Genomic DNA, 16220 nt, shown 5'->3' on the forward strand with positions numbered 1-16220 from the left:
TAAAACCACAGCCTTCTGTGCAATAAACTGGTGTTTGTGGTTTGGCAATTTCAAACTAGGTGTTTTTGAATTTTTATTCATTATTATATTGCTAGGCCAAAGGTTGAGATGCATGATGTCTAGAACTTAAAAGAAAACAAAAATTAGTAAGACATGATCTCTGGCCTTTCAGAGCTGAAAAGTGGGTTAAAAAAAAAAAGCCTATAATATGAAGCTGGATATCATAAATTTCACAAATTTTGTGTGTGTGTGTATATATACATATATATATATATTTTTTTTTTTTTCTTCAAGACAATCTCACTTTGTCACCCTTGGTAGAGTGCCATGGTATCACAGCTCAGAGCAATCTCAAACTCTTGGGCTCAAGTGATACTCTTGCCTCAGCCTCCCACATAGCTGGGACTACAGGCGCCTGCCACAACACCTGGCTATTTTTATAGATAAGGTCTCACTCTGGCTCAGGCTGGTCTCAAACCTATGAGCTCAGGCAATCCACCCACCTTGGCCTCCCAGAGTGCTAGGATTACAGGCCTCACCCACCGTGCCCAGCCCCTTTATTTGTTTTATACCTGTGAAAAATTAAGTAGTTAAATAAATGGCAGTATGTCTTTTCAAAAGAATACTACTCAGCAATAAAAAGGAATTAACTGTGATACATACAGCAACCTGGATGAATGGCAGGGCATTATGCTGAATGAAAAGAGCTTATCTCAAAGGGTTACATGCTGTACAATTCCATTTCTACAACATTCTCAAAGTGATGAAATTATAGTGATGGGGAACAGACCAGTTATTGCCTAGGGTTCAGATTAACGGGAGGTTGGTTGAACTGTATACATGCATAGGCACATAAAGAATGAATGCAAATCCTGAGAAGTCTGAATAAAGGCTGTATATCAGTTACCAGTGTCATACTAATGTCATTTCCTGATTTTGATAACGTGCTGTCACTGTGTCACTGTCGGATGAAAGGCACACAGGAGCCCTGCAGTATTCTTGCAACTTCTTATGAATTATGAACAATTTCAAAATAAGTTATAATAAAACTTTTTTAAGCCTCAAGGTAAAACAGTTTAAAAAGAGATTCAAAGAGAGAGCCATCAGCTTGGGAGCGCTTTCACAAAGGCTTCAAGAAGGGTTATGTTAAAGCTTACTAAGCCCTTGCTTTTGCAGAGTACTCTTCAAGTACCTTGCAAAGGTGCTTGCAACAACCTGGAGAGGTAGCTACAGTGATCCCATGTGACAGCTGAGGAATCTGAAGCACAGTGAGATTAAGTTACTTAAGCACTGTCAGTGCCAAGTGTCAGAGCCGGGATCCAAGATACTCTGGCCGTTTGGCTCTGGAGTCTGGACTGTTTGCCTCTCTGAAGAATGTGTGAGGTGCTGACTGACAGTGGGAGAAGGAAGAAGCAAGTACTGTAATAAAGGGAAGACATTTCCAGACAAAGGGCATACTGTGAACAGAGACACGAGGCCTGAGTCAGGAGCAGTACGATCAGTGTGGTTAATATCACAGAGCCCAACTCCCTGAAAATTCTGATTCATTTGGTTTGGGGTGAGGGGAGCAGAGCTTTGGTATTTGCCATTGAGAACCATTGACCTAGACTCTCAGAAGATAGTTTGCAGCCAGTGAAGAAGTTCTTTATAATAGAGAAGGGATTTTTTTTTTTCTTAAGTTAGGTAGATAATAGGAGTCTTGAAAGATTTATTTTTTATTGTTTGGGATTCATTGAGGGTACAAATAATTAGGTTGCACTGATAGCATTTGTTAGATATAATCCCTCTTATAATTGTGTCCCACCCCAAGAGGTGTGCCATACACCGAGACCCCATCCCCCTCCCTGTTCCCCTCTCCCCATTTGTTCATTCTCCTACCCCCCCTTTTATTAGTTCATCTACTGCCTTCATATTAGAATAGAGTATATTGGATTCTTTCTTCTCCATTCTTGTTATGCTTTACTAAGAATGTGTTTCAGCTTCATCCAGGTTAATACAAAAGATGTAAAGTCTCCCTCTTTTTTAGTGGCTGAATAGTATTCCATGGTATACATACACCATAGTTTGTTAATCCATTCCTATGTTTGTGGGCATTTAGGCTGTTTCCACATTTTGGCAACTATAAATTGAGCTGTGATAAATAGTCTAGTACAAATGTCCTTATGATAAAAGGATTTTTTTTCTCTTCTGGGTAAATGCCTAATAATGGGATTGCAGGATCAAATAGGAGGTCTAACTTGAGTTCTTTGAGGATTCTCTATACTTCCTTCCAAAAATGTTGTATGAGTTTGCACTCCCACCAGCAGTGTAAAAGTGTTCCTGTCTCTCCACATCCACACCAGCAGCAGCAGCTTTGAGACTTTGGGATGTGTGCCATTCTTGCGGGGGTTAGGTGATATCTCAGGGTAGTTTTGATTTACATTTCTCTGATGATTAGGGATGATGAGCATTTTTTCATATGTTTGTTAACCATTTGTCTGCCTTCTTTAGAGAATGTTCTATTCCTATCTGTTCCCCAGTGATGTATGGAAGTGTTGGGGGGTTTTTTGTTGATTAATTTGATTTCCCTATAGATTCTAGTTATCAAGCTTTTGTCAGATTCATAATATGCAAGTTATCTTTTCCCATCCTGAAGTTTGTTTGCTTTGGTTGTTGTTTCCTTAGCTGCACAAAGCTTTTCAGTTTAATTAAGTCTCATTTGTTTATTTTTGTTGTTCTTGCAATTGCCACAGAAGTCTTCTTCATAAAATCTTTCCCCAGACTGATATCTTCAAGTTTTCCCCAAACTTTCTTCAAGGATTTTTATTGTTTCATGCCTTAGATTTAAATCTTTTATCCATTTTGAAACAATTTTTGTAAGTGGTGAGAGGTGCGGGTCCAGTTTCAGTCTTTTACCTGTGATTACCCAACACCACTTACTGAATAGGGATTCTTTTCCCCATTGTATGTTCTTGTTTGGTTTCTCAAAGATCAAGTGGCTATAAGAAGTTAGTTTCATCTCATGGTTTTCTATTTGGTTCCAAATGTCAATGTGTCTATTTTTGTGCCAATACCATGCTTTTTTCATCATTATGGCCTTATAGTATAGCTAAAGGTTCAGTAGGGTGATACCCCAGCTTTGTTTTATTACTGAGAATTGCCTTGGCTATACAGGTATCTTCTGGTTCCATACAAAACAAAGAATTATTTTTTCCAAATCTTGAAAGTATGATGATGGCATTTTAATGGGAATTACATTGAATCTATAGATTGCTTTGAGTCGTATAGACAATTTCACGATGTTGATTCTTCCCAGCCACGAGCATGATATATTCTTCCTTTGTCAATATCTTCTATTTCTTAGGGTTTCATAATTTTCTTTGTAGAGATCCATCACCTCTTTTGTTATGTATATTTGTAGGTATTTCATTTTTTTTAAGCTATTAAGGAGATTGTGTCCTTGATTAGCTTCTCATATGGACTGTTATTGTCATCTACAAAGGCTATTGATTTGTGGACATTGATGTTATATCCTGAGACATTGCTGTATTTTTTGATCACTTCCAGGCGTCTTGTGGTTGAGTGTTTGGGGTTCTCTAAGATCATATCGTCAGCAAAGAGCAAGAGTTTGACTTCCTCTGCTCTCATTTGGATGCCCTTTATTTCCTTCTTTTGCCTGATTGTATTGGCTAGAACTTCCAGCACTATGTTGAATAGTAGTGGTGATAGAGGACATCCTTGTCTGGTACCAGTTCTAAGTGGAAAAGCTTCCAGTTTTACTCCATTCAGTATAATATTAGCTGTGGGTTTGTTGTGGATGGCTTCAGTCCGATTAAGAAACATGCCACCTATCCCTAAATTCTTAAGTGTTCCTATTCGAAAGGGATGCTGAATTTTATCAAATGCTTTTTCTGCATCTATTGAGAAGATCTTATGGTCTTTGTTTTTGCTTCTCTTGATGTGGTGAATTACATTTATGGACTTGTGTATGTTAAACCAGCCTTGCATTCCTGGGATGAAACCTACTTGATCATGATGAATGTTTTTTTAATGTGTAGCTGTAACCTATTGGCTAGGATTTTATTGAGAATTTTTACATCTATATTCATTAGTGAAATTGGTCTGAAATTCTCCTTTTTAGTTGGGTCTTTTCTTGGTTTTGGTGTCAGGGTGATGTTTGCTTCATAATGTGTTGGGGAAGACTCCTTCCTTAGTTGTCTGGAATAATTTCTGCAGTATGGGTATAAGCTCTTCTTTGAAGGTTTGATAGATTTGTGGTGTGAAACCATCTGGACCAGGGTTTTCTTTTGTTGGGAGATTTTTTATTGTTTCTTGAATCTCATGTCTTTATGTGGGGGTGAACGTTTTTGTGGGAGTTCTACCTTTCTTGCCTTGTGACCTAAGAAGATAAAAGATATAATTTCTATTCTTTTAATTTTGCTGAGGTTTGATTTGTATCCTAGAATGTAGTCACTTTTGGAGTATGTACCATGGACTGACAAGAAAAATGTATATTCCTTAGCTTTGGGATGGTATGTTCTGTATATGTCTATTAATCACATTTAAGTCCTTTGTATTTTATTTCTGTTCAGAGGATCTGTCCAGTTCTACCACAGGGGTGGTAAAGTCCCCAAATATGGTGTTGGGAAGATCATATTGCTCAGACCAATTAAGGTCTGTTTCATATATCTGGGAGCATTTAAGTTGGGTGTGTAAATATTTAAAATTGACATGTCATCTTGTTGTATTGCTCCTTTGACCAGTATAAAGTGTCCATCCTTGTCTTTCTTAACTTTAAGAGTTGCTTTAAAGCTGCTTATATGTGAAAATAAGATTATAATCCCTTTTTTCTTATTTTCATTTGCTTGAAATACTGTTTCATCCCTTAACTCTGAGTCTTGATTTGTCCTTCAAGGCTAGGTGTGTCTTCTGGAGATAGCATATGGATGGCTTGTGCTTTTTTATCCAGTCAGCCAGTCTGTGCCTCTTCGGTGTTGAATTTAGTCTGTTGACATTTATTGAGAGAATTGATAAAAGTGGTGGAATTCTATTCATGTTATTTTGTGAAAGTCCATTGTGTAGTTTTATCCTTTGTGCCATTGCAGAAGCTAAGTTTTTACCTTTAGCTTCTGGGTGTTTACTTTGATGGTGGTCCATTGTTTTGGTCAGTGTTGAGAATAGGTCCAAGTATTTCCTGTAGAGCTCATCTTGTCGTGGCAAATTTCCTCAGTACTTGTATATCCACAAAAGATTTGATTTATCCATCAATTTTGAAGCTTAGTTTAGCAGGTTACAGAATTCTGGGCTGAAAATTGTTTTGTTTAAGAATGTTGAAGGTGATTCACCATGTTCTTCTGGCTTGGAATGTTCCAGTTTAAAAGTCTGCTGTTATCCTAATGGCTCTGCTTCTGTAGGTCAGTTGGCACTTACTCCTGGCTGCTTGCAGAATTTTTTCATTCATCTTGACTTTGAGCAGGTTCATTTACAATGTGTCTTGGAGAGGCTCTGTATGAGTTGAGATGACCTGGAGTGTGTTGGGGTCTTTAGTAAAACTTGGGAAGTTTTCACTTTGGATAATCTCCAGTAGGGCTTCCATTTCATTGGGACAGTCTTTTTTATCTTTCAGGAATCCCTATTATTCATATGTTTGAATGCTTCATGGAGTCTAATAGTTCTCTGTGCACTGGTTCTGCTTTCTCTCTTTAACTACCTGGGTTAACCCAAAAACTTTATGCTCTAGCTGTGGGGTTCTTTCTTCTCCATGGTCTAACATATTTTTGATACTTCCTACTACATCTTTACATTCCCTGTTTTGTCCCCTTCATTTCCTTAAGCTCTGCCATATACTTTCTGTATTCTATATATCTCTCATCCAACTTTTGGTTCTGTCTTTCCATTTTCTTGTCCATTCCTTTTATTGTCTTTATCACCCCTATTTTGAATTCCCTTTCTGTCAAGTCCATTAATTCTTTATAATTAGAGTCTTCTGCAGTAGCTGCCTCATGTCCCTTGGGGGAGTTCCTCTGTTTTGATTTTTCATGTTGCGTGAATTTTTCTGTTGGTTCCTCCTCATGTATTCATTCTTCTTGTTTACCTTATTGTCCTTTTTGCTTCTCACTGCCTCCTTTGTTTCAAATGGAAGTCCTTGCTTTTAATGACAATATATTGCAGTATTTTGCCAGGACACCAGGTGACACTGTGGCTTTTTTAGGAGAGCATAGCCAGCAACCTCTGTGGTCCTTATTCCAAACTTTGTTGCCTTTGGTGATCTCCTGATTGTTTCCTTAGCATTTAGGCCCTGTTGGTTTGAGATCTTAAATCTTACAAGAATCCTTCATGGCCAAGTCTCACAGTGCCTCCTGACTTTAGTTTCTGTGGGGTGTGGGAGTCCCTCAGCCTGTCCCAAGAGTGGACTTCTGGTCCCAGTAGGTGGAATTAAGATGGCCATGCTTTAGGCCCCTGCTAAGACCTTCTCACGACGTTCCCACCATGGCAGCTTGCTGGCTGCTGAGACCTTCTCAGTATGGCTGCCTCGCCACGGCATGTCCATCCCAACCAACATTCAAGTCTGGTTGCTGTATACTGTTCAAGTCCTCCCACTCTTTCAAGCTTTCCACTCAACACGCAGCTTCCCCCCAAAATTGAAAACTCCGGAAAGGCTTCCTCCCATGCTGGATCTCTGGAGGGGGGTCAACCAATCACAGCAGGTCACATTCACTTGTGTAATTCATCAGTTTTCCATTGTTCCAGATCATGTGCTGTATTCAACTTACCACCTCCTCACTGCTCCCTGAGCTAAGTCTTTGGGTAAGGTCCCCACTCCAGGTATGGCTGGATTTTCTCTTTTTCCCTAGTCATTCTGGGAGAGCTCAGCTGAACAATCCTTCTGGTCCACCATCTGCTTCACCCCAGAAAATTCTTGATTAGTGGTTTAATATACTCATAATTATCCTTCATGAAAATTAAACTAATAGTACTAGAAAATAGACCAGATTTTTTTTAATTGAATCTCCTACTTGATAATAAAGTAGCATTTTTATAGCCTTTCTCTTAAATTTCATCACTTTCATGAGAAATACCATTAGGGTTTCATTTCTCAAAGCTGTTTAAAGAAAACATTGTCTTTCCTCTCTCAGATAAATGAAGTCCTATGGTACCCATAAGCCTCACACTGAATGACCACTCATCTTCCAAAGGCTTGTACTTTATCCTAGGCCCTGTTACTGTAAATGCAAAACAAAAATCCATAATTGGAAGTGGAAATAATATAGACAGCATCAGTGATTGATATTTAAATCAAATGATAAACTCTTAGCCTTAGATGCTAAGGGCACAGAAAAGTTCTGTGGTAAGACCGCCAAAGGAAGGCTTGGTGACTGAATGTCTCAGTCATGGAAGCAAAAAGACAATATAGAAAAGCATTCTTAACTGCTTTTTTTCCATATAATGCAGAAAAGCAGTAGGTAGGGTACATATTGCTTGGCATCTAATAGCTGATCTTACATACAATTTGAATAATAGGTAGTTCCTAGCTAAACTCCCCCCTAAATTGCTCCATTTTTTTCTGTTTTTATTCCATTCATATGGAACCTACCCTTTGCTTGATATCCTGGTAGCGTTGGAAACTCAAAGACATAAAGATAGCTAGCTACATCTGTGCAGTGATAAGTAAGTGGTGCCCCAGACCAGTGGAACCTCACACCTAACTCTGAAGACCAAGGCTGCATGTAGGTAAAAATAGAGGCCCAAATAGTAAGGAGAGTCTGGTCATGTGTTCTTTTAAAACAGGTGAAAACTATGTTTTAAGTAGGTGAAAACTATGCAAAACATTATAGTAGGCTGGGGGTTGTTTTTTCCTTGAATATTAATTTCTTTCAGGGAATATTGGCGTATATAGGGCTTTTGTCCCCGGTGTTGAGTATTCTCAAGTTACAAACTTCTCAGAGGTTTTGTTTGCTGTTACAGCTGCTGCATGCATGTGTGCAAGTGCTCCCTCCCCCCCCCCCCCATGGTCCTGTCTCATTACTGTGGATTCATCTTTTAACACTTTCATTTTTTTACATCTCGTTTTCACCCCTTTGTTCTATTTCTTCCTACTTTATTTTTGTTTCTCTCATGTCTGTTTCTTTCCTCATCTCAGTTGAACTCTTGGCAGGTCTCGAGTTAAAAAAATAAATGTTAGGGAAAGAACGTTAAATATGTGAGCTTACCTTCTTATTTTTAAGTGTATAATGCAATATTGACTACAATGCTATACAGCAACTCATTATAGCTTGTTCACTTTATCTAACTGAAACTTCGAGGGGTGTCTTATCTGCTGCCCATGGGTCACATGCAGATTATTTGAGGCCTATTCTGCTTATCTGTGGTGCTGGATATCACAGACAGTATGCAGGGACCTTTTATTGTTCTTTTCTCTTTTGGGGGTGGGGACTCATCTGCTTTTGTTAGCATTTTTGTATTTAATGTGTGGCTCAAAACAATTCTTACTCTTTCAATGTGTGGCAGGAAAAAAGAAAGGTTGAACAACCCCTGGTTGAACAGACATTCGTGGTCTCCTCTCCCCGCCAGTCCCTAGCACCCACCATTCTATTTCTGTAAGAGTCTATTTTAGATTCCTCAGTAAGTAGAATGATTTGGTATTTGCCCTTCTGTGACTGGCTTATCTCACTTAGCATGTTGTTGTCCAAGTTCATCTCTGTTGCTACATATGGCATGATCTCCTTTTTCATCACTGAATAGTATTCTGTCACATCCTTACATACCACATTTTCTTTATTCTCTCATCTGTTGATGGACAGTTAGGTTGTTTCCATATTTTGCTATTGTTAATAATACTGCAGTGAGCACCCGAGTGATCCTGATTCCATTTATTTTGAATAAATGCCCAGAAGTGGGATCGCTGGATCATATGGTAGTTCTACTTTTAAGTTTTTGAGTCATCTTTATGCTAATTCCTATAGCAGCTGTATCATTTTAGGAGACAGCACAGCCCCCAAACTTCCCACCAATAGTATAGAAAGGGTTTCTATCTATTTGATGTCGTTTCAGGTCTTTTTGTTTTTAGTTGGTTCTGTTTTTGTTTTTGTTTTAAATAATATCCTAACAGGTGCAATTTGGTACATTGTTGTGGTTTTGATTTGCATTTCCCTAATTAGTAATATTCAGCATCTTTTCATATGCCTAATGGCCATTGGTATATCTTCTTTTGAGAATTGTCTATTGAAGTCCTTTGCTCACTTTTTTTTTGTTTTTTTGAGACAGAGCCTCAAGCTGTCCCCCTGGGCAGAGTGCCGTGGCATCACAGCTCACAGCAACCTCCAACTCCTGGGCTCAAGCGAGTCTCCTGCCTCAGCCTCCCAAGTAGCTGGGACCACAGGCGCCCCCCACAATGCCCGGCCATTTTTTGGTTGCAGCCATCATTGTTGTTTGGCGGTCCAGGCTGGGGATTTGAACCCGCCACCTTAGGTGTATGTGGCTGGCACCCTAGCCGGTTGAGCTATAGGCGCCGAGCCCCTTTGCTCACTTTTAATTGAGTTATTTGGATTACTGAGTCATAGGAATTACTTAAATATTTTGGAGATTAACTCCTTTTACATGTGTGGTTTACAGATACTTTTTTCCCATTCTGTAAGTTGATTTTTCACTGTTAATTGTTTCCTTTGCTGTGAGAAGCTTTTTAGTTTGATGTAGTCCCACCTGTTTGTTTTTGCTTTTGTTGCCTGTATTTTTTATGTCCTATCTAAGAAACCATTGCTGAGACCAACGTCAAGGACCTGTTTTTCTGCTAGGAGTGTTACAGTGTCAGGTCTTACATCTGAGTGTTTAGTCCATTGTGAGTTGATCTTCATGAGTGATATAAGATAAAGATCCAGTGTCATTCATTTGCATGTGGATATCCAGTTTTCCCATCACCACTGTTGGTGAAACTATCTTTTCCCCATATGTATTCTTAGTGCCTGTACTGAAGATCAGTTGACTGCATATGTTTGGCCTCATTTCTGGGTTCTCTGTTCTGTTCCAGGGCTTAACTTTTATATCTCCTGTTTTCTAGCATACCATTCAGTGAGCCTACCTCTCTTCCCATCTGTTTTTATTTTTGTGAGTGATTGAACTTCTGCATTTTAAAACCTCCTAGAGAGTTGAAGACACCTGATAGTTGAGTTAGAAATGATACTTAATTTGTTGTTATGTTTCAGGTCTATCATATGCAAGTCACACGGTTGGTTTCACACCACCAACTTCACTGACCAGAGCCGGAATGTCTTACTACAATTCCCCCGGTCTTCATGTGCAGCACATGGGAACGTCCCATGGTATCACAGTAAGTGTCCATGGGGTAGGAAATAGCACTTGTATTCCTGATGGTGGTGCCAGCTATCCTCATAGGAGACCAGGATTGATGTTCGTGGACATTTATCTCCCTTCACTCATCAGTTCACCTTAAAACTATAGAAGCTTCTGGGTGGGTGAGATGGCTCACACCTGTAATCCTAGCACTCTAGGAAGCTGAGGGAGAAGGATCCTTTGAGCTAAGGAGTTCAAGACCAGCCTAAGCAAGAGAAATACCTTGTCTTTACTAAAAATAGAAAAATTAGCCAGGCGTGGTGGCGCATGCCTATAGTTCCAGCTACTTGGAAGGCTGTGGCAAGAGGGTTGCTTGAACTCAGAAATTTGAAGTTACAGTGAGTTAGGCTAATGCCATAGTATTCTAGCCTGGGCAACAGAGTGAGATTCTTTCGTGGCGGGGGAGGAGGGGAGCAAAAAAAAAAAAAATACTGTAAGTTTTTCCAACAGTCTGATACGGAATTCTGGTGTTGAAACTAAAATCCTTCCCAGGAGGCAAAACTTCACCTTCACTTCCTGTGAAAAATTACCTATTGTGAAATATAATTTGACCTGTGATCAATGCTTTGATTGAACTCTGGCCAGCTCCTTGAAATAAAGAATTATTGTTTGCTGCCATAATGTCTAAACATATTTATGGTCTGTCTCTTCACAGTCCACTGACCCTCACTTTCCTTCCTGGAGTTAGCCTTGTTTCTAGCTTTACTCAGAATTCTTTCTCCTGGAATTAGAAGGAAGCTTGAGTGCATCTGGCTCAAACTCCACTCAAGGGAGTTTTTTCTTTGGAATTGGCAATACAGTTGACTAATAGAGCAGTCAGAAATGTGGCTGATAGCATTAGAGAATTGGAGAGAATTGAGGATATTTCTGATAAGAGACTATTTCAGAGTACTCTATTTTTAAGAAAGAATTTAAGGTATATCTGAAGTTATTTTGACAGTTTTATGGACTTTATGTAAAATTAAGAACTTTTTTGTTCACTTATAGCTTTCAGGGTATGGAAAACTTGTTTGAGACAAATGACAGAAGGCATGAGGGACATTGTGACTCACAGAAAATATCTAACGGGATGATGTGACAGCCATTTTTTAGTTTTACCACTGTCTCATTGAAGCCCCCAAATTCAGTAGTGTGGTCAATGCAAGTTTTATAGTAATCTTTGTGTAGCTTCCTCTTGGGGGAAGTGGAAACACAGTGCCTTATGGAAATTTTTGTTGATAGTTCTGAAAGCAGTGGGTATAAAAAAGGAAATCTCGTGTTTCTTGTCTTTGGTGGTCACTTTTTCATTATCCTCCACAGCAAGTCAGGCTGTGTTGGAGATGAGCCACCTCTACCTACACTGACCTGCTCTTCCTGTCCTCTCTGCAGAGGCCTTCACCCCGGAGAAGCAACAGCCCTGACAAATTCAAGCGGCCCACGCCGCCTCCGTCTCCCAACACACAGACCCCAGTCCAGCCGCCTCCACCTCCACCCCCGCCACTCATGCAGCCCGCGGTCCCCTCGGCAGCCACCTCGCAGCCCAGCCCTTCGCAACATTCGGTGCACCCCTCCTCCCAGCCTTAATGCATGTGCTTAGTCTGAATTTCAAGTTGGGACTCGTCCAATGGAGCCGTCTACTCAACGCCAAAGGCTTCCTTCCCTGGCATATTTGGATCTGACTTATTTGCACTGAGGTTATCTAGGCTTCACTCTTCATTGTGTTGTAAATGTTCGTCAGAAACAGCAGCCAGTGTTGTGGGGCTACAACACTAAGCAGACGACTTCTCCATCAGTGTTTTACTTGAATCTTCTTCATGTACGTCCATTCCCTGGCTGGAACATTTGCTATTTGGTATTTGATAATTCAGCAGCAGTGTGCAGTTTTGCTTGGCCCCAGAGCTTCATTTTCCTGGCTTCTAGGTTTGTAAAAGCAAAAGGGATATCGTTCTTAACATTTTTCCCCCATGAATTTGCAGCAGATTACCAAGCTGTTCTTATCTGCCTTCTCCCATTCTAATGGCGTTTACCAAACACAACAGTAATTCAGCACTACAGTTCAGACCTTTGAAAATCTAGCTTTCAGTATAGAATGGAAAGTTAGATGAATCAGTGCCCAAGACACATGTTCTGTTTAACAGAGCTGTCTGCAGATACACTTTCCACAGGTTACCTCTAGTGTACATCAACATTCAAGTCTTGTAAAACAGGTGGCGGAAGTAATGAATCACATAGATGTACCTCTCCACATACACGAGATGGATGATTTGTGTCTATCAAGATGTGATTCCTTTATCCTTAGGTTAATATGCCTGACCTGGCCCCCTCTGACATGAGTTGATAAATGTTGTCTGACCCATCAGTGGTTTCCGTGGCTGACTCGAATGTGCTATTTGTGCTGCAGAAGGCAGTATGATTGTAACAAAAACAACACGACATTTCCCCTTCCAGTCTTCATTTGTGTTCTCCTAAAGTCGAGTTCGAGCAAATATTTTAAAGGTGCAAAATGCTATTAGAAAATGCTATTTGAAATGAACATTATAGGGATCATCCTGGTGTGACGGCTAGAAATTACCGTGTTGCTTGGCAGAAAAGAGGCTCTAGAGGAAAGTAGCACATTAGCATTGGCGACTGCTGCTTTTGCCCACTATAAGCAAGTGCAGTGTACAAAGAAGTATATTCTGGATGCGTTATTTCCATTCATTTAGCACAAATAAATACTTTGGTTTCACTTTGCAGTGGAACACTGAGTCACTCTTTTCTTAATACTCGCAACACCTCAGTTTTTGTTTTTCAGCAGTTACTGTTTTGTACTTTGGTAGTAAAGTGATTTTTACCACCTGTGTTTTGCATATTTATATATGCTGTGGATGAAAATAACTTACTAGAGAATGTATATTTTATGATGAGAATGTGTATCTGTTGGATATAATCAGAGAACTGAAAATTTATCAGTAATTTTTAAGAGTCCATGTTTTGTGACAACCACCTCTAATAGCTAACTCTTTATTGAACACACTCCTAAAAATAAGGAACCGTGACATTGTAGATAATTTAATATTGTACAGTATAGGAACCTCCATTTTTGCCTTCAAATGCATATTTAAGAGTTAACAGAATGAGACAAGTCTTGTTGGGTAATAGTGTTTGACTAGCATTTTAAGAACTTGAGAGTAAAAGCAACAGTTAGGATTTTTTCACCTCTTCCTGCTTCCACCCCAAACTGAGAACATCACTCCTCAATTATTTGGAAGAAATTGTAGGTCTGTGTAAATTTTATTTATAATGTCTGTGTAATATACATAATCCTAGTACAGTTCTCAAATGTGGGGAAAATGTTTGGCATTTAGTACGATCAGACTGTGCCAGGTCAAACCTGGGATTTTACCAATAGCTCACTGATCCTCCTGGTACATTTCCATTCCTAGGAATTCTCAGAGTAGGCAAACAGATTTTGCCTTTATGGTACAGTTTTTTTGTTTTTCTTATAGGAGAAGTATGGTGTGTGTTTACATTAGATTTCAATGGTATGGATAGAATCTTGCACTCAAATAAGAAAAGTCCATGACATAATGATCTTCTTCAGCTCCCTATCGATTTAGTTACCTCTCGAAAGCACAAAAATTAAAACATTGCCATATGGTGAATATTACAAAAGCACTCAGTAAGCAAACAGTTCCTGACAAATGCCTTTTAGAGACAGGTTCTTGACATTCAGACTTCTGCAGATACGTACTGCTGGTTCCCCTATGCTCATTTCACTTCAAAATAAAACCCCACTCCTCCAGACAGCACTTTTCAGCATAAGTGTAGTTGCTTCTCCCTGTAGACGTTTAGAACGGATAGAACAAACACTACTCTTTTGAATTTATGATGTTGCTTATCCCTTTAAAGTGTTTGACCACCCCATGTGAAGCCTCTAACACTTGGGGCAGTACCTGCTAGGACAATTTCTTAGCCATTATTTAGCCACCAGGGACCCATAAGATTCACATCCTGAGCCCTCACCTGTTGGAAGCTGACTTCCCTCACTTGGACATGTCTCCTGGGGGCTGGATATGGTTATTGCCTTTCTGTTGCCCACTTGCCCAGGTGAACCCTGGACTGCTCCCGGAAGGCCTTTGTAAAATCAGTAGCCATCTTGTAGGCAGGTGGGAGCAACAGTGGCTACAGTAGCTTCCTCTTCCTGTCTGACAGACAGAGACCCTTGGCTACCACTGTGCTGCTATTAGAATAAGTACTCTGTTGCCAGATTACCATGCCTTTTATAAAAAACCAAATTAACTTACCTAATACCTGACACCTCTCCGGGCTCCGAATTGCTATCTCTCATCAAACATGCTGGCATTCTAGACAGAATTCTAGAAATTTGTCATGTGTATGGAAGTGTTTAAGATTTCATTTAATGTACTCCTTCGTTGATTGAAAGGAATTTAAATTCTGAGCTCCTGAGATACTGACTAGCAACCATGGAATGAATGTGACCAGAATGTGGCTTTGACACCAAGTGCTGCTGTCCCTCTGTAATTAATTGGCTTCTGATGGATTCAACCAGAAATAATTGATAATGTGAATTTTTGTTAATTGTTCCATTGTAGGAAAATAGGACGTGTATCACCTCTTGTTAGGTGGACATGAACTTTTCCTGCACAAAGCCTTGCTTGTAGAGGATGCCCTATAAGGCAAGAAAAAAGCATAGTAACTTGTGCTTTCAGAACTCAGTATCTGCATTTTATCAGTACAGAAATATTTCTGTAGCCTGACCTTTTGTCTAGTTCTTGTCTTATAGGTAACTAACACTGAACGCTTTGTAGTGATGACTACCAAAGAAATATATAGTACAACAAAACATCCTTTTATTTCCAAATTGTTAAAGAGCCAGCCATTGATGCTGCTACATGACTTCCATGCTCAAGAGCCATTGCAAGAGATTAAGGGGTTTTTAGGTTTTGGGTGGGGTTTTTTTTTTCTTAGCTTTTTTTCCTCTTTAATTTTTTTTTTTTATAAAACATACACACAGCTGTTAGCATAAAGTTATAGGGAGCATTTTCTAGAATGCTCAGCAGTTGTGATTAACTGCCAAGGCCAGGTAGCCTCTTTTTGGGCAATCGAAGGAACCCTGTGTTCATGATAGTGTGGGTGCTGTGTGTGTGTGTGTGTGCACGTGTGCGTGTGTGCATTCATGCCTTAACTCGGGTTACTGCTCAACTTCACTTCTTGACTTAGTCTGCACTGTCATCTAGATTGTATTCTACATCTCGGTCTGAACTTCATCCTGGCAGAAAACAAAGTTGCAGGCACAACAGTTTAAGAATGCATTCCTCCAGAAGACTGTTTGGTCAGGTTGACCGTGAGCCTTCTTTGGACTTCATTTGGAACTTAGCCTGGAAAGCAAAAGTGGACTGTCCAACAAAAGGATGTCAACAAGGAAAAGAGAGCCAAGTGCTAGCATGCCTTTTGCCTCTGCATATCCGTGCACACTGTATGTTGTCCATGATAGCTTGTCTACAGCTTGACTAGGTTGGAGTTCTGGTAATAGTGGCAATTTTGACATTCTTGGTCAGAGTTTAGAGAGATGTAAGACTTCCAATTAATGTCTTATTTACTCCTTTATTGTTGATTAGTCTTTGATACATGTGCTGAATCAGAAACCTAAATAAAGATAATTTTTTAAAATGTACCTCTTGAGCCTTAAACTCATCACTTTCTTTCCAGTTTCAAGTAGGAAAATGAACATTTCCCTGTTGACAGAACTTTAAAGCAGTGTTTTCCAAGTTTTTTATCTCACAGTGCACTTGAACCTGTAGTTAAACTTCCCTGGCACTCTTAAATTATGTTGATCCAAAAAAATAGTAAAAGGCCAGGCATGGTGGCTCATGCCTATAATCCTAGCATTCTGGGTGGCTGAGGCAGATGGA

At 39.7% G+C, this 16220-nt stretch overlaps 1 protein-coding gene across 1 annotated transcript in view; it reads left to right on the top strand.

Annotated features, from left to right (window-relative positions):
- The window catches only part of CCDC6 (coiled-coil domain containing 6), a 118675-nt gene extending 102693 nt beyond the window's left edge, over window positions 1-15982 (top strand). The window contains exons 8-9 of the mRNA XM_003783639.2: window positions 10179-10303; window positions 11695-15982. Of these exons, the coding sequence (XP_003783687.1) occupies window positions 10179-10303; window positions 11695-11889 (320 nt within the window). The 3' untranslated portion in view covers window positions 11890-15982. The remainder of the gene's footprint in view (window positions 1-10178; window positions 10304-11694) is intronic.
- The last annotated feature ends 238 nt before the right edge of the window (window positions 15983-16220 follow it).

This window comes from Otolemur garnettii, unplaced genomic scaffold (genome assembly GCF_000181295.1).
Source record: "Otolemur garnettii isolate 467f Iridium unplaced genomic scaffold, OtoGar3 scaffold00008, whole genome shotgun sequence".
Classification (NCBI taxonomy): Eukaryota; Metazoa; Chordata; class Mammalia; order Primates; family Galagidae; genus Otolemur; species Otolemur garnettii.